Below are 18521 nucleotides of genomic sequence, written 5' to 3' on the forward strand. Positions count from 1 at the left end.
CGAGCTTCTCCTCATCGCGGCTGTCACTCGAAGCGTTGCACTTCTCAGACTGGACTAACTACTGGTATCATCGCACCGACCACGGTAACATCACTACGAAGCGAGAGCATCAAACTCACCCATTGTCCAGCAAACTATACCACGACTCACAACATCCCATGCCACGCCTCGATGAAACCTCCGACCACGGCGTGTGGGGTAATGGAACAAGAAACACCACGGCACCGAATCGATCTCATCGAGAACTCACCATCACAGAATATCCATTCAGCGAATCGTAACCCCGCACGAACCGAGAGACCGGACGCCATCAACGGCACGCGTCCACTAGCTTTGCGCCTCCATCATGACCATGCAGCCCTACGAGACAACACCATCGCTAAATGGGCAGTGCGATACGTACTTCCACCACGCGCAACAACCATGTGCGAACGCTCCGCAACAAGCAAGCAAGCAGACACCCCGCCAACTCTAACATCTCAAGGCGCAACGACTTCCTGTTTCGCACCAATGACGAGCGGAGTGGCTTCCGGTCTTCCTGCCCGTTTGGGCGGAACGTATCTCAGCTGAGTGAGAGAGGCTGTACCACTTGCTCCTCTGGTAGCCAGCCTTGCCGCTCCTTCGATTATTCCCGAAGACTGGAAGACGCAATCTGACAAGCCACTGGTAGCACTGACACGTGGAGTCATGGTTCTTGTCCATTTAGCTTTGATGAAGCTACCTAATGCGTTACCTCCTCGCAAAGAGTACGAGGGTCACGATGCTACGCAACCAACACTACTACACCAACCTCCCTCCGAGTGCGGAGGCACATCGTCCTCTTACATTGATACGACCTAGCCATCACCATCCGAAGCACGCCATACCAGTGGAGCAAAACCAAAACTCGGTCATCGTCATGCCATCACGACCTCCGCGATCCCATACGGAGAGTTCCAGATGCAGCGGGCCAGCTTCAGAGCTATATCCGCTACAGCTTCTTCGAAGCTGCATGCAGCTCCTTCAGCCCTGCCAGGTACGCTTACATCGCTTACATCGGTTGCAGCGCTTGCATCGCTGATACCACCATCCTGCCTATCTGCACTCAGCCCTACGAGCACATGGGTTGGTAGCTTCGTGTTCCTCTCGAAGCTCAGCCTTACGAGCGATGGTCTGTATTGTTTGTACAATTCCCTGCCTCTACTCAGCCTTGCCAGCTTTACTGCGGTCGGTAAAGTACAAGCCATCAGCCTCACAAACATCATCTCCATCTCATACCGCATGACCAGCCCTCTACCCTCCGACTCGGCCTCAACCTCCCTGCTCCCTCCACCCCGTCTTCCCTCCACCCCGTCTTCCACCCACCCTCCCTTCCCGCCACTCAATCACCGACTCTTCCACCTCACCCTCCCCACCCACCCCGCCCACCTCCGTACATCCTCCCTCCCCATCAACGCCTCCACATCCCCCCAACTCCTCGCCAACTCCTCATTCGAACACAATCCATGCACGAAACTATGACACGCCCGACACAGCCACGCCACTTTCCCCCTCTCCCACTCCTCGCACCAACCCCTTTTCACCGCTTTGTCCGCCACGCTCCGGGGGATGAGGTGGTGGTATGTTAGGGGGAGGTGGTCGCGGGAGCAGATTTCGCAACTGGAGGGGCGGGAGGTGAGGAGGGAGGGGGTGTAAGTTGGTGGGGGGGAGGTGGTGGTGGAGATGTAGGATTGGATGGGGGGAGCGAGGAAGGTGGGGAGGTGGGACTACGGAGTGGTCAGCGATTGGGCGGTTGCTAGAGGTGTAAGGATAGGCTGAGGGATGAGCCGGGGTTTTCTGGAGTTTGGGCTTGCTTACGGGGGAGGAGAGCAGGGTGTAGGTTGTTAGGGAGTCGGCTATTGAAGGGGGCATTGCGTCGGTCAGAAGTTCGACGTCCGTGGTCGAAAAGCTTGAGCTGTACTTTTCTGATAGCTTCGAGTCGGATTGAATGGCCGCGTAGGAGAGCGTTCGTAGTTCTGTCGGAAGTGCGAGGAAGATTTCTTCGGCGATGTACTAGGAATCGAATCGTTTTCAGCATGTGCTTTCCCCTTGACGCTCAGCAACTCTCCCTCTCCTACCACCGAGCAGCAACAACACCATCAATCGACCGGATTTCACAGTACCACGACATCACCACGACCAACACCACCGCCGTCTCCAACACCACATAACCACCGCAACCCCCGTCCTCCAACTCAGGAAAAGGTAAGAAACTCACCTCAACAAACTCCCCCACCTCCCCCACCAACCGTCCAGTTTCCTCCTCTTCTTCCTCCCGCGTCTTCAAATTCGCCACAGGTTTGATTTCATTCTTCCTCCCTTTCACTCTCTTCTTCGTCTTTTTTCCACTGTCACCACTACCCTGAGGGGCGAGTGCCGAGATGATGCTTGTTGAGATGCAGTCGCGGAAAGTGTCGAAGTTGGAGGATTCGTTGGAGGATGAGGAGGGGGGAAGCATTCTTTTCTTTAGGTAGGTAGGTTGCTTAGGGTTGGGGTGGGTTCTGGGGGTGGGTTGGATGAGGTCTTAGGGTTGGCTTGAGGGTGGATGAGGTCTTAGGGTTAAGGGTGGATGAAGGGTACTTGAAGGATTGGGAGGAACGGGCAAGACGAGGAGGTGAGAATCCGTTGGAAAATCTGGATAGAGTGGGAGACGGGACGTGTCGTCGCCGTGTTGTGTAGGATGTTGTTGATCCTTCGATCCCTCTCCTTCGTAGTGTAGAGAATGGAAGACGATCTCACGCGTCATCGCGGAGAGAGAAAACATAGCGGCGCCTTTCATGTGATTGACGACACACACCACTACCCTACCGTGCCAACGTCGAATTGACCTTTGATGGATGCGAGTAGGTAGGTTCATTGCTCGAGACATGAGTTGTAAGCAACGCTCTGCCGAGAAGTGGTAGTGGAGAGGTTCATTTCTGGCTTGTCCTCAAAGGTATATAGCAGAAGGCCGAATAAAACTACATCGAAAGCAAGCTTGACTGATACGCCGGGCACATGCAATATTCCTTGTACAGACTGTCGACTTTGCTCTCGTACACAGCATGGTAGAAGTCGGCTCTAGCTCCTACCGTACTCCCTTCTCCTTCTCCCACCGGTCCTACACTTTCCCTCTGATATTCCTCATGCTCTCTTCTTCGAGTGTTCGACTCTTACTCCACAAACTCCTTCACCCGTCCCAACCACCCAAGATACTCCTTCTGCTCCTTGACGTCAATGTAATCAGGCACAAACTGCGCCAAATGGCTGGTGATGCCCCTCGCGGTCAGATAGCTCTCCAAAATTCCCTGCACCTCCTCGTCGAGCTGCTGGAATGGCGGACCGGCGTAGGCGGTCTCCTGGTGTGCGCGGAGGAGGTTGGCTGCGGACCCGTTGCCGGTGGAGGCGGGAATTTGCGAGAGCTGGTGGATGATGAAGTCGCCGTCGTTGGCGACGAGTTGGAATTTCAGAGCACCCTTGGAGGGACGTTGGATGAGGACGTTGACGCTGACGGGGAAGGCGGGTTGGTCCTCCTGTTGATGATATGTTAGTGGCTATGGGTTGTGCTTCTGTTGTTCTCGATTATAACATACCTCATCTTGAAGCTCCTCCCGATCCGCAGGCGCGACGCTATCCTCCGGCGCGACCTTGAAGTTGCCATTGGCTGTGCCACCCCGGTTGATAGCGCCCTTGGAGTTCGCACCATGGCTCTGCATCTCCATATCCTCCTCATCGCCCATCGCCGAATCCATATCCTCATCGCCCATCATCTGCGAGTTGAAATCCGCAATGCTGAAGTGCACGGTAATCGTCTCATCCTCGTACTGCCGGGTGATGAAGACATCCTGCTCGCCGGCGGTGTCCTCGATATTCCAATCGGGGTTCTCGGCGAGAAAGGCGTCGACGTTGGTGTCGCTGCCGGCGGTGACGTTGGATTCTTCCGTTTCGATTTTGATTTCGCTGTCGAGTTTGATGGCGAGTTGTTGCGAGTTCTCGTCGAAGCGGGTGCGGGTTGTGCTGAAGGCGGCGAGGCGGGGGAGGTGTTGTGGGATGCGGGCTTGGAGAGTTCGTTGGAAGGCGGGTCGGATGGAGGGTGATTGTGAGGCGATGCGAGTCGCTGTGCGTGGAGCGGCGCGGAAGGCGGCGCGAAGGGACATCATGATGGCGGTGGAGAGAGGGTGATGCGTCCGTTTGGTGGTGGAGTGGAAGGTAATGAAGTTGTGTCGGTGGATGGTTTGGTGATGATGGTTCGCAGATGATAGAAGGGTCTCGCAGACTTTCTTTCGAGGAGCTTGGGCCTCGCGCTTCGGAGGTCCGCATCCGCAGTCAGCTCCGCTGTCTTTCAGATGATATTCGCAAAAACGGACAGCTATCGAATCCTTTCGATTGATCACCAAAGGCGACATGCACATTGCGGAAAGATGATGGCAAAGACAGCAGTAATGAGAACTCAGAATTGCATTCCTTTCCTCGCCTGGTGAGGAAATCTTTACAAATAAAACCCTACTCCATGCTTTCTGGTTCTGGCCATTTTGCAGGCAAATCTAAAGAAACATACGCGAATCCCAACCATGAAAATGCCAAAGTGATTAATCCTCCCAATCTACAACAAAATCATGCCGCAACCGGAAAGCACCGCAAGCATACCCATGAAGAACACTGGGAGCATGCTAACCTCAGCGCTGGCCTTGGCAGAGTATCCAGCGGCACCCTTGGAGGTCGCGCCGGACTTGGAGCCAGAGCCGGACTTGCCGCCAGTTGGTGAAGAGCTGACAGAGCCGGTACCATCGGAGCCAGCCTCCTTGAGCAAGCTGTTGCAGTTACCCGAGGGAGTCTGAGAATCCTTGAGAGTTGCAGCGCCATCGAAGTCACAGGCGTCTTGTGCGGAGTTCTGGCTGAGGTAGTACTGGTTGAGGACGAACGAGAGCTGCTCGGTGGAGTTGCACATGCTGTACGCGCCGTAGTCGCCGGTGGTGGCGTTGGCGGCAATACCAGCGCAGACGTCATCACCAAGACCGCAGACGGTGCCAAAGGTTTTGCCAAAGTCCTCCGAATCCAAGTTGGAGGAGGCCACACAGCTGAGAGTCTGGTACATGCAACCACAGAGCTCCTCGTTGGGAGTTGGTGGGAGAGGGGAAGACTGAGCACTCCAGTCGTTTGCGGTCGGGCAATCGGCAGGGCTGTTGGTTGGAGAGTAAGAGTCCATCTCGACACCCGATGGTTTAGCCTTGGCGATCTGGGCCTTGTAGTTGTCAAAGTCTTTAAGAGTAGAGACTGAGTCGCCGTCGACCTTGACAAGACCGTAGTTGTTGGCTTCCTCGAAGTACATGTAGACAATACCACCGGACCACACTGGAGCCATCTGCGGACCGTAGAGCGCGGAGATGTCGCCAAACTCGCGGGGTTCGACCTCGTTGCAACCGTACTCAGCGAAGAAGACGGGCACGGAGTAAGAAGAGAATTCCTTGGTGCGGACGTCATAGCCGGACTTTTGGTAGGAAGAGTCACCGCACCACGAGTAGATGTTGTATCCCCAAAAGTCAATAGCAGAGCTCTGGTCGCCGCAGTTGAAGAAATCCGCCATGTTCACGCGAATGTCGGCATCGTCGTTGGTAGCATAACCAACACCGATGGTGCGAAGGTTGTTTGACTTGATGTATGCCTTGGTGTCGCGCACAGCGGCCTTGACGAACGCACTGGCCTCGGTGTTGTTCACAGCGTTGGAGACCTCATTACCGGCGAAGAAACCGAGAGTGTTGGTGTATTTTGCCATGCTGTCCACGACAGCGGTGTAGCGCGAGTAGAGCGCATCGTCCCATGTCGGCATGTTGCGGTTGATGGAGCCACCGGCGATGGGCGCGGACAGATCAGCGACGACATAGATGCCAGCTTTGGCCAATGCAGTCATGCACTCGTCGTGGTCGGCATCGGGGTTGATGGAGTAAACACGGATCGTGTTGGTTTGGAGCTCTTGCAGGTATGGAATATCGCGCTGGCATGTGGACGCATCGGCGAGAGGGTCGGTGTATGTGTTATCGCTGGAGGTGGTCGAGCCGTTGCCCGCGTACTCCTGCTGGTATGCGACACCCTTCATGAAGCTGATGATGTGTTAGCGCTGATGTCTTGCGGTCCAACCATGCCGTGCTCTTACAACTGTGTGCCATTGTTCTCGTAGAAGAACTTGGAGCCCTTGATCACGATCGAGGGCAGGTCCTGCGCGACAGTGCTGGCGATGAAGTTGCTGGCCGCAATGGTCGCCGTAGCGAGTCCGAATGATCTCATATTGACGGAGTGTTGGTGTTTGTGGTACGAGTCGAGGTCTTGGTGAAAGGTGAAGATCTAGCCGATGAAGGCAGGGGTGGATCAAATGATGCTGTACGCGCGGAAATGCACCAGTGCACGCGGCGATACAATCCTGGAGCTTTAGCGAGTGTGTGAAGAGGTCAATACAAGATATTAGAATGTAGCACGAACTGCCAAGGGAGAAAGAGCGATGAACAAGAAGTGGCAAGTCTTCGACAAGGAGTGAAATGGACGACACAAGAGATGTTGTTAAGGAGACAAGCCGTGGCCAAGGGTAATCTTACGCGTTCGCCGCCCTCTGTCTAACCAATTCTGGTCCAAGCGCAAAAGTAGAGCTGCGACGGATGTGAATTTTCATTGGCCTTCATCTTGCAACGCGCGAAACAACCTCTTTCCGCTCGGATATCCGGCAGAAGACTTCCTACACAAATACGAAACCCTCCTTTGCCGTCTACGCGCGCGCATAGAGATCGAATTGCTCGCCTTGTATCACGTGATACGAGGACTGGCAGCATTACGTGGCGAACTATTCCTGTCTACCATGTTGACGGGCCGCGTTGCTTGGCTCAACGCTTTGAATTCTACTGTGAAGATCTTTGTAGGATGCGATTTGGTTCGCTGTGAGTGTGGTGATGGTCGCCACCGGAGGAAGATGAGCCCGAGATATTGATTCGCGCAAAGTGTTCATGAAGAGTTCGAAAACTCGGACTGCACAGCCCCCGACGTTGCATTTCGACATACTCGAGGCGTGCGAAGTTCGATTCGGGTTTTTCTGAATCAATTTGGAGAACGCCGCTAGATCACCGTTGTCACCTTGGCGCTCTGGTCTGGTAAGTGCTTTGAATACGCTGAGGCCTGCTGTTCAGTCCAAGACAACGTCGTCGTTCGACGTGGCGAAGCCGATAGTGTGGTTTGCGTCAGCGACGAGAAGGGCGAACTAAAGCTGCAGGTACCAAAGGCAGTCCTTCGTTCTTGAAGGGATGAGCTCGTACCTTTGCAGTCACCGACGTGGCTGTCACGCCTTTATATATTTTTTCGACATGGTTGTCTCGACTGCGCCTCACGTGGTGATGGAACCAGTTCTTGCTCCTCTCCTTTAGATGTTGTTTCAGAGTAGGTCGTCGGCTGCATGAAGCGCAATCTGGTGGATGGAGGGCTTCCCACCCGCGGGAAGCTTGCCGACACTACTGCTGCCGGCGGATCTCAAACCTGAAATAGCTCACGAATAACTTGATTGGGATGGGTATCGCTGCAGACGTTCATCAACTGGCAGGCGAGATCCAGTGGCGGTTTGATAGCGGACATGACAGCGCACAGAAAGATGAGCGTGTAATGCATGGCATGGCAGGACTGTAGGACATGTCCTTCAACGCTCGCCACATCGTTGCATGCGGGTGTCACAGGCTGAGTCGGCAGGTTTCGTGGATTAGAGTTGGCTGCTGCATACGGATAGCTGGTCGCCATCTCGATATGGAACCGAGAGCTAGCCATTTTCGAATTGATGATGAATGTCCAAGAGCTCGAGATGAACGTTGTAAAGGTGCCGGGTTCGACGCGAATGCTCGCCAGTTCTTACGGCCTCATCCGGATCATGGCAGGGAAGATCGAGAAATCTTCCAGGAGGATTCGATGCGAGGAACTATGGTTGGCGGCAGTGTCGCGGAGAAAAGAGTGGTGGGTCGAATGCTGGGGCAACTTGTATTTTAGCCCGCCTCAGCAAAACATGGAAAAGTCGACGTTCGGCTCTTGGTTCTCCTTTTCGAAATTCCCTGTCAAACGGCTATGAGAATTGTCTCGAGCATGGTTCTCACCTTCTTCGCCCTTTTGTCAATCAACATCCTCTGCTGGTGAATATCTCATCAGTTCTTCCCTGTGCTGCCTGTTTGCTCAGTTGTCCGGACAAGACTCGCGTGTGCGACAACTTTGGACAATACAAACTTCCGGCTTCACCCAGCCAATCAGCGGCCGCAGCCGTCAGGAGCATTGGCAGGAAGCGCTCGTCCCCTTCCCTTCCGCGCGTTCCTCCAGTTGTTGCTCTGAGAAAGTGGCGCCCTTTCTCCTTCCCTCACCACCAACCTCGACGGCGACTGCTGAAGAGTGACTTTCGCTTTGCACCACTGCTCAACACCGCCATACCATCGAGGCGCACGCTCCTGCACCTTGGGAACACTCACTCCCCACGACAACGTCCGCGACGGACTGGACAGCCACGCTCGCTCAACACATCTCTCGTCCTCGACGAGCTACCTTTAATTCCACCCTCCGCCGCAGCAACGCATCGCTGCGTCTCATGGTTTACGATTGAACGGTACGCGCACTCGCCGTGTCTGCAGACACATGTCACCTCTTTCCGCCTCGTTGCGCGGGCCACGATGCTCCGCACATCGTTCAAGACATCGACCAGCAGCTGACACTCACTCACAGCAGTACCTAATCCTTCACCATCACCCATCATGGCCCACCCTCAGGGCGGCTACGATGACGGCTACGGCCAACAGCGACCTCCACCGCACGGCGGCGCTGATCCATACTACCAGGACGACCAGGCCTACTACGATCAGCAAGGATACGCTCAGGGCGGCCAGGGCCAGCAAGATGGATACTATGATGATCAGGGCTACTACCAGGCCGGCCACGACAGCTATCAAGATGGATACTACGACGCTGGCCAGCAAGGCTATCAAGATGAGTACTACGACAACCAGTACTACGACCAAGGCGCTCCACCTGCAGGCCAGTACCAGCAGCCGGGTCAGGGCGGTGTCCCGAGGAGGCGCGGCCACGACTCCGAAGAAGACTCGGAGACTTTCAGCGACTTCACAATGAGGTCTGACATGGCCCGCGCCGCCGAGATGGACTACTACGGACGTGGCGACGAGCGATACAACTCGTATGGTGACGGCCAAGGTCGTGGATACCGCCCTCCATCATCGCAAGTTTCGTATGGAGGCAATCGCTCATCAGGCGCCTCAACACCCGTCTATGGCATGGACTACACAAGCGCGCTGCCAGCTGGCCAACGGTCTAGAGAGCCATACCCAGCCTGGACCTCCGACGCTCAAATTCCGCTGTCCAAGGAAGAGATCGAAGACATCTTCCTCGATCTGACGGCAAAATTCGGCTTTCAGCGTGACAGCATGCGCAACATGTTCGACCACTTGATGACGCTTCTCGACTCCCGTGCATCGCGCATGTCTCCCAACCAGGCACTTCTTTCACTTCACGCCGACTACATCGGTGGCGAGAACGCCAACTACCGAAAATGGTACTTCGCCGCTCACCTCGACCTCGACGACGCTGTCGGATTCGCCAACATGAAGTTGGGCAAGGCCAACCGCGCGACTCGCAAGGCTCGCAAAGCCGCCAAGAAGAAGAACAAGGACAATGAGCCTCAGAACGAGGAGGCAACTCTCGAGAGCCTTGAAGGTGACAACAGCTTGGAGGCCGCAGAATACCGCTGGAAGACGCGCATGAACCGCATGTCTCAGCATGACCGCGTCCGCCAAATCGCGTTGTACTTGCTCTGCTGGGGAGAGGCCAACCAGGTCCGGTACATGCCAGAAGTTCTGTGCTTTTTGTACAAGTGTGCAGAGGACTACTATCAGTCTCCCGCCTGCCAGAACCGCGTCGAGCCTGTTGACGAGTTCACCTACCTCATCAACTGCATCAATCCCTTGTACGACTTTTGCAGAGACCAAGGATACGAGATTTACGAAGGCAAATACGTGCGCAAAGAGCTGGATCATCAAAAGGTCATCGGATACGACGACATGAACCAGCTCTTCTGGTATCCCGAGGGCATCGAGCGGCTCTCCTTTGAGGATAAGACCCGTCTGGTTGATCTGCCGCCCGCTGAGCGATACGAGCGCCTGAAGGACGTGCTTTGGAAGAAGGCCTTCTTCAAGACCTACAAGGAGACTAGATCGTGGTTCCACATGTTGACCAACTTCAACCGCATCTGGATCATCCACGTGTGTGTCTTCTGGTTCTACACCGCTTTCAACTCGCCTACGCTCTACACCAAGGACTACCAACAACAGCTTAACAATAAGCCCAATGCACCTGCACAATGGTCTGCCGTCGCGCTTGGTGGTACCATTGGCTGCATCATCCAAATTCTCGCTACCCTCGCCGAGTGGTTGTACGTCCCACGACGATGGGCTGGCGCTCAGCACTTGACCAAACGTCTATTCGCTCTTCTCGGCATGCTCGCGATCAATGTCGCACCATCAGCCTACATCTTCGGTTTCCAGCAAACGGGCAAGATCGCTCTCATTCTGGGTGTGGTCCAGTTTCTGATCGCTCTGGCTACCGTGTTCTTCTTCGCTATCATGCCTCTGGGCGGTCTCTTCGGCAGCTATCTGAATGGAAAGCGACGACAGTACGTGGCCAGTCAGACTTTCACCGCGAGCTGGCCTCGTCTGCAGGGCAACGACATGTGGATGTCTTACGGCCTTTGGACTTTGGTCTTCGCTGCCAAGCTGGCAGAGTCTTACTTCTTCTTGACTCTGTCCATTCGTGACCCAATTCGGATTCTCTCCACCATGGAAATCCAGAACTGCGTTGGAATCCTGTACCTCGGAGACATCCTCTGCAAGCAGCAGCCGACTGTCCTGCTTATTCTGATGTACTTCACCGATCTGATTCTTTTCTTCCTGGATACTTACCTCTGGTACGTCATCTTGAACTGCGTCTTCTCCGTCGCCCGATCTTTCTACCTTGGTGTGTCTATCTGGACACCGTGGAGAAATATATTCTCTCGCCTCCCAAAGCGAGTGTACTCGAAGATCTTGGCCACGACCGACATGGAGATCAAGTACAAGCCAAAGGTGCTCATCTCTCAGATCTGGAACGCCATTGTCATCTCCATGTACCGCGAGCACTTGCTCGCTATCGACCATGTCCAGAAGCTCCTCTACCACCAGGTTCCGTCCGAGCAGGAGGGGAAGCGCACTCTCCGCGCGCCAACGTTCTTCGTGTCTCAAGAAGATCACTCCTTTAAGACGGAGTTCTTCCCAGCCATGTCCGAGGCCGAGCGTCGTATTTCCTTCTTCGCTCAGTCGCTATCGACGCCAATCCCCGAGCCTCTGCCCGTTGACAACATGCCGACGTTCACTGTCATGATTCCTCACTACAGCGAGAAGATCCTCCTGTCTCTTCGCGAGATTATCCGCGAGGACGAGCCATACTCCCGTGTCACTATGTTGGAGTATCTCAAACAGCTTCACCCTCATGAATGGGACTGCTTCGTTAAGGACACCAAGATTCTGGCTGACGAGACCTCGCAATTCAATGGAGAGTACGAGAAGAACGAGAAGGATACCGCCAAGAGCAAGATTGACGATCTGCCATTCTACTGCATCGGTTTCAAGTCCGCCGCTCCCGAATACACCCTCCGCACTCGCATCTGGGCTTCCCTCCGCTCGCAGACACTTTACCGCACGATCTCCGGTTTCATGAACTACAGCCGTGCCATCAAGCTGCTGTACCGGGTTGAAAACCCTGAAGTCGTTCAGATGTTCGGTGGCAACTCGGACAAGCTCGAGCGCGAGCTCGAACGCATGGCCCGCCGCAAGTTCAAGATCGTGGTCTCCATGCAGCGTTACTCCAAATTTAGCAAAGAGGAGCGTGAAAACGCCGAGTTCCTTCTCCGTGCCTACCCTGACCTTCAGATCGCCTACCTGGATGAGGAACCGCCAGCCAACGAAGGCGAGGACCCCAGACTCTTCTCTGCACTCATCGATGGCCACTCCGAGCTCATGGAGAATGGCATGCGTCGTCCCAAGTTCCGCATCATGCTGTCTGGCAACCCCATTCTCGGTGACGGCAAGTCTGACAACCAGAACCACTGCCTGATCTTCTATCGCGGAGAGTACATCCAGCTTATCGATGCCAACCAGGACAACTACCTCGAGGAGTGCTTGAAGATTCGCTCCGTGCTCGCAGAGTTCGAGGAAATGACTACCGACAATGTCTCGCCATACACTCCAGGTCTGCCACCTACCAAGTTCAACCCCGTCGCCATCCTCGGTGCGCGTGAATACATTTTCTCCGAGAACATCGGCATCCTTGGTGACGTCGCTGCTGGAAAGGAACAGACATTCGGTACACTCTTCTCTCGTACTCTGGCACAGATTGGTGGCAAGCTCCACTATGGTCACCCGGATTTCCTCAATGGCATCTTTATGACCACGCGTGGCGGTGTCTCCAAGGCGCAGAAGGGACTTCACTTGAACGAGGATATCTACGCTGGTATGAACGCCATCCTCCGTGGTGGTCGCATCAAGCACTGCGAATACTACCAGTGTGGTAAGGGACGTGATTTGGGTTTCGGCTCTATTCTCAACTTCACCACCAAGATTGGAACTGGCATGGGAGAACAGATGTTATCCCGCGAGTACTACTACCTCGGAACACAACTCCCGCTGGATCGCTTCCTGTCCTTCTACTACGCTCACCCTGGCTTCCATATCAACAACTTGTTCGTCATGCTGTCAGTGCAGATGTTCATGTGGTGCTTGCTCAACCTGGGAGCCCTCCGCCACGAGACCATCAGCTGCCGATACAACCGCGATGTCCCCGAGACCGATCCTCTTTACCCGACTGGATGTGCCAACACCGTTCCGATCCTCGACTGGGTGCAGCGTTGCATCGTTTCGATCTTCATCGTGTTCTTCATCTCCTTTGTGCCACTCACGGTGCAGGAGTTGACCGAGCGTGGATTCTGGAGAGCCCTGACCCGCCTGGCGAAGCATTTCTCCTCGCTATCCCCGCTGTTCGAGGTGTTCGTCACGCAAATCTACGCCTACTCTCTCCAGCAGGATCTGTCTTTCGGTGGTGCTCGCTACATCGGCACCGGGCGTGGTTTCGCCACCGCTCGTATGCCGTTCGGTGTTCTTTACTCCCGCTTCGCTGGACCATCAATCTACATGGGTGCTCGTCTCCTAATGATGCTGCTCTTCGGAACGTTGACAGTCTGGGGATACTGGCTGCTTTGGTTCTGGGTGTCTCTCCTCGCCCTGTGCATTTCGCCCTTTGTCTTCAACCCCCATCAATTCGCCTGGGCCGATTTCTTCATCGACTACCGCGAGTTCTTGCGCTGGTTGTCACGCGGAAACACCAAGGCTCACTCGGCATCCTGGATCGGCTTCGTGCGTCTGTCGCGCACTCGCCTCACTGGATTCAAGCGCAAGGCTCTCGGAGAGCCTTCTGCCAAGCTCTCTGGTGACACCCCTCGCGGCAAGTTCACCAACATCTTTTTTAGTGAAATCCTTGGCCCGCTTGTCCTGGTCGCAGCCACCCTGATCCCTTACCTCTTCATGAACTCCGGTGTCGGTGTTATCGCTGAGAACAACGACGGCGTTGATATTAAGCCCAGAAACGCCCTCATTCGCGTCGGTCTGGTCGCCTTCGGCCCGATCGCCGTCTACGCCGGAGTTGCTATCATGTTCTTCGGAATGGCTTGCTGCATGGGACCACTGCTTAGTATGTGCTGCAAGAAGTTTGGTGCCGTCCTCGCTGGAATTGCCCACGGTGTTGCCGTTGTTATGCTGTTGGCTTTCTGGGAGGTCATGTTCTTCCTCCAGAGCTGGAACTTCTCCCGGGCTCTATTGGGCATGATCGCCGTCGTGGCCATTCAGCGCTTCATCTTCAAGCTCATCATCGCTCTCGCCCTCACCCGAGAGTTCCGCGCCGACACTTCGAACATAGCATGGTGGACCGGCAAGTGGTACGCTCTGGGCTGGCACACAATGTCCCAGCCAGGCCGTGAGTTCCTCTGCAAGATCACCGAGATGGGATTCTTTGCCGCAGACTTCTGCCTTGGTCACATGCTGCTCTTCTTCATGTTGCCCGCGATCTTGATCCCATACATCGACAAGTTCCACTCAGTCATGCTCTTCTGGTTGAGGCCTAGGTACGTTGGCACACCGCGCTCGACATTTCACATTTATACTGACTCCTTTTCCAGCCGTCAAATTCGCCCACCGATCTACTCGCTCAAGCAATCGAAGCTTCGCAAACGCCGCGTGGTGCGCTACGCCATCCTCTACTTCACCATGTTCGTCCTCTTCATCGCCCTCATCGTTGGCCCTGTGATCGTGTTGAAGATCACGAAGAAGGTGCCCGACTTTGGCACTCTCCCGCTGCAGCTTCTGCAACCCACCGACTGGAAGAACAATGACACCACGAACAAGGTTACCGGAACCCGCAACGTTGGTGGAGGCGCCTCTGCTACTGGTGGTGCGGCACGAGCCAGTTCGACGAGAGGTTCAAGATTGGGAGGAGGCACCGGTTCAGGCAGCGGTACGAGCAACCGCATGATGTTCATGTTGTAGTGGAGGAGAAGAAGTAATGAGAGGAGGAGAATTGCAAAGAACAGAGGAGATGAGAAGAATGATACTTGCTGGCACATCACCGCGAGGCTACGACTGCATCACAAAACACACATTAGATGGGGAATAACAATAGCAACAACATGGGAGTACACTTGTACGAAGGAGAAATGGACTGGAACGGCACGGATGGGTGGATATGTGGTGTTTGCTGCTGTTGTACAACTGCTTTGTTCTCTGTCAAAGTATCTGGCAGCTTTCTTAGGGATAGGTGTCTTTAGGGTCGAGAATCTTACTTTGGGGTTGCTTTCATGATTTGTTGTCCTCCGTCAACGTGAGTCGAGAGTATCCTCCTTGAACTGAGACTGCTTCCTTGATATGGTCTGGTCGATTTCTGGGAATTCTCCTTGATGGCTTGACGTATCAGCGGTTCGATCACTTTATTGTCGGTGAGGCATTGGCGGTGAGATATCCATGAGGCCATGCCGTGCTGAGACAACCTATTCGGCTTGGTCTTGAACGATGGGTCATGGCTGCTGTTTCGGATGAGACAGCCGAACCACACTTGCGAATTGATCGCTGAACCGTTCATACTTTTGACGTTCTAACCTCTATGCGTCGACATCTTCGCTACGCAGCAGAATCTCGATACCTCTGTACATTCTGTACTTGTCGTAAAATGAGGCTCCCGATGGCTCTCGTTTGTCGCGGCATCGTGTCGCGGAAGAACACACATTTTCCCAGACTCTTCTGACCCGCTTCGCGATTCATCAGCCGAACGTCAGCAGATCTTCAACACCCCCACGCACCGGCATGAAGTCAATCATCCTCATCAACAATGGGAGGCTTGGCAGCGATTGGGATCATATGGAGGAGAAGTTTTCCGGGCAAAAGGACAAGGAAAACTCGGCGACTCTTTCATGTCTAGGCTTGGACACCCGAAGCGGGGAGTTGTTACTTGTGAGCGCTCGCACTCGACCCCGATTTTCGAACTGTCCGAGCCGTGGTTGGTGTACCCCTAAGATCTTTATGTCTTGCCGATCTGTGAGTGCTACCAATCGCGGCCTCCCGGCTTCTCGAGCTACAGCCGCCTTCTGCAAGGTACGCGAGTCACGACAGCTCGCGACAACCTCGTGCTTTTGCTTGATGACTCGGCCTGCTTCCACCAGAGTCGAACGACGATCCCAGGGGACCAAATGCAAGAGAAATGCGACGTACGGGAAGAGGTGGAGCTGCAAAAAGCACCTCCAGGTCGATGAACTGTCTAGGATATGAGGACCAGGCGAGGCAAGGACTTCTGCGTGTTTGCCGTCTTGCTCTAGCGCGCTGTTCACCGTGACGACGTTCTTTCTTGTCGCTCGCCTCGCTTCGCGATGGCGATGGCTAGGAGGTGCCGGGTTCTGGTGGGACGATGGTATGTTGTTGCTATCGGAAACCCGGACTGGCTTCGTCGACTAATCGTATTTGATCTAGGTGTCGCCGTAATGTGCTACTTTCCTATCCTCGCAATGTTCATCGTTGGACAGTTTTCGATTCGGTATGGATTCGGTCGAGATCTGTGGATGGTCTCTATTCCCGACTTCAAGATGTGGAGCAAGGTAAATTATCGCATCGACGCTTGACCTTCATTTCCTACTAACATATACCGACAGATGTTCTTTGTTCTACAGCCGTTGTACGTTTTCAACGCGTACTTCGCAAAATTCTCCCTTCTACTACTCTACCTCCGCATCTGGCCGGCGGCGGACTCTCGCAATCACAAGTTTAGATTGCTATGCAAGGCTATTGGCGTTTTCACCTTCCTGGCGGGCATATCCACTTTACTCGCCGTCATCTTTGCGTGTCACCCCATTACTGTTGGTAAGGCTTTTGCAAACCTCTCCGTTCATGGAATCCCCTTGCTGACTTTGCGCGTCACACAGCGATGCGGAAGCCAAATCGCGCTGGTGGAGCCTGCATTGATCGCATAGGTCTCAACTACACCGTTGGAGGAATCAATATCATCCTAGATATCCTTGTCATTGCGATGCCAATCCCACGGCTGCTCAAGCTCAAGATTTCGACGATACAGAAGCTAGGGTATGTTGACCGCAGCGCATTGAGTCGTGTTCCTTTGGCTGACCGATACTCAAGCGTTATATGTTGCTTCCTTGTTGGCTTCGCTGTGACGGGCTGCAGCATATATCGGCTCACGCATCTGCACCAGCTGACCACCATCCGAAACGCGACGTGGGACTTTATACAGCTTGCGCAGTGGAGTATCATTGAGGTGACATGCCAAATGTAAGCTCCCCCACAGAAGGAGACGATTCTCCGTTTCTTACTAACGCATAATGCAGGATCTCCATCTGCATGCCAGCGATGGCTGGCTGCTTGAGGCGCACGTTCACGTTCGTCCGAGCAAAGTCTTCACTTGCGTCGTCTCGGGACAGGATCAATTCCTTTGAAATGATCACCGAGAAGACAAGTAAGGGCAGTGACTACAGCGAAGGCGAGTCCCGCGATGTGGTGTCTCCTGCTCCGATGATGTACTCTGCGGACGAACAAGGCCGGATTGTAAAGAGCACGCTTCGGCCCTACTTGTCCGCTGTGTGAATAACACTGCCCGATACGCCAGATCACTGAAGAGCACTGCGAGCGCTCCCGTGGTGCGGGCACGAGGAAATGACTGGCCAGAGCAGTAATGTGGATGTCGATGTATATCATGAAGTTATGAAGGGAGTTTGTGCAGAGATATCCCATGCAAAGCACTTTTGGAAGACAAGGCAGCCTGTCATTGTTGATGTCAATGAGCACAATATCATTACGTCTTGTCCTGTGAGGCCGTCGCTCGACCTACTACTACCTACTCCCTGTAGACCAATTTGGATGCAAACGATCCGGAAGTTGCGCCAATGCACCATCTGTCGTGTCCAAGTCCGCATTAGAAACTATCGTGTGCAGGGCAAGACGTGGTGATATAGCTCATCTAATCGGTTTTTAAGAACGCTCTCAGAACACCAACTTCCTCGTCACTTGCAACCGCGCCAAACCAACCTCACCACCTCCGCCACGTCGACCACGCCAGCTGATTCATCAATAACACACGCACAATCATCGAAACCCTCACCAGATGCGCGCGGCAACACGACAGCGACGAGAAAGAGATGGATACAATGGAGGGCTGGATACCGGTGGTGGCTCCTAGAGCAACGCGACTGCTGCATCGGTTTCAAAACACCCCAAATTGATGGATACTGGCCTATACCACAAACGTGACCAACTGGAGCCATTGGATACAGTGCGAACTCCTCGATGCGATGTTCAACATCCCGCCATACGAACAGCGGGAAGACGGTCACAGCCTACAGGGCGCCTCCGAGTTCTGCCGTTGTCTCGCCGTGTCCCACTTTCCAGCCATCGGGACCCTACGGAGGAGAATTTTCCCAGGGCACAAGAACAAGGAAGAAGTCGGTGACTCTTTCATGTCTCTGCTCCACCGTGGAACTTGGATGCAAACGGTCCGGAATTTGGGTCCATGCATCACCAATCGAGTCCAATGCTGACCAACGGGAGAACACGTGCACCACTGTGATGGACATGTTGACATGTACTCAAGGCGTGGGCTGACATGTACTTGATGAGCAATCAGGCAACTAGGCGGTGAGCACCATATCAATGCGTCCTGCCTGTTCTGTTGAGTTCGTCGCTCGAACTACTCTCGATACACTGGAACTGGACATCATCAATCGCACGCATTGAAGTCATCGATTTGCGTGGCCAACGCCCCCCTCTATACGAGAGAAACTTCTCTGCAAGTCACATCTGCTCATCATCGGAACGATTTGCTCCGCTTTACGTCCTCTTGGCGCCACCTGAACGCCTCTCTGCAAAGCCAAAAACGCGTGT

At 54.3% G+C, this 18521-nt stretch overlaps 5 protein-coding genes across 5 annotated transcripts; 2 read left to right on the plus strand and 3 right to left on the minus strand.

Moving 5' to 3' along the window:
- Positions 1-1364: 1364 nt before the first annotated feature.
- Positions 1365-2476, minus strand: MYCGRDRAFT_88121 (uncharacterized protein; the record flags this gene model as incomplete). The annotated part of the gene is made up of 3 exons (XM_003848486.1): positions 1365-1745; positions 1837-2031; positions 2237-2476. 3 exons carry the CDS (start codon positions 2474-2476, stop codon positions 1365-1367), a joined length of 816 nt encoding a protein of 271 aa, XP_003848534.1.
- Positions 2477-3170: 694 nt separating this feature from the next.
- Positions 3171-4205, minus strand: MYCGRDRAFT_77069 (uncharacterized protein; the record flags this gene model as incomplete). The annotated part of the gene is made up of 2 exons (XM_003848485.1): positions 3171-3530; positions 3591-4205. 2 exons carry the CDS (start codon positions 4155-4157, stop codon positions 3171-3173), a joined length of 927 nt encoding a protein of 308 aa, XP_003848533.1.
- A 229-nt stretch (positions 4206-4434) lies between these two features.
- MYCGRDRAFT_106219 (1,3-beta-glucanosyltransferase putative) lies at positions 4435-6533 on the minus strand (the record flags this gene model as incomplete). The annotated part of the gene is made up of 2 exons (XM_003848484.1): positions 4435-6095; positions 6149-6533. The coding sequence occupies 2 exons, from the start codon at positions 6277-6279 to the stop codon at positions 4601-4603; spliced, it is 1626 nt and encodes a 541-aa protein (XP_003848532.1).
- A 2220-nt stretch (positions 6534-8753) lies between these two features.
- On the plus strand, positions 8754-15597 carry BGS1 (1,3-beta-glucan synthase; the record flags this gene model as incomplete). Its single annotated transcript, XM_003848403.1, has 3 exons — positions 8754-14215; positions 14270-14495; positions 15562-15597. 3 exons carry the CDS (start codon positions 8754-8756, stop codon positions 15595-15597), a joined length of 5724 nt encoding a protein of 1907 aa, XP_003848451.1.
- A 226-nt stretch (positions 15598-15823) lies between these two features.
- MYCGRDRAFT_77074 (uncharacterized protein) lies at positions 15824-17382 on the plus strand (the record flags this gene model as incomplete). Its single annotated transcript, XM_003848404.1, has 6 exons — positions 15824-16047; positions 16107-16231; positions 16286-16493; positions 16556-16712; positions 16767-16916; positions 16973-17382. The coding sequence occupies 5 exons, from the start codon at positions 16118-16120 to the stop codon at positions 17226-17228; spliced, it is 885 nt and encodes a 294-aa protein (XP_003848452.1).
- Positions 17383-18521: the final 1139 nt, after the last annotated feature.

The sequence above is a fragment of the Zymoseptoria tritici genome, chromosome 11, assembly GCF_000219625.1.
Source record: "Zymoseptoria tritici IPO323 chromosome 11, whole genome shotgun sequence".
Taxonomy (NCBI): domain Eukaryota; kingdom Fungi; phylum Ascomycota; class Dothideomycetes; order Mycosphaerellales; family Mycosphaerellaceae; genus Zymoseptoria; species Zymoseptoria tritici.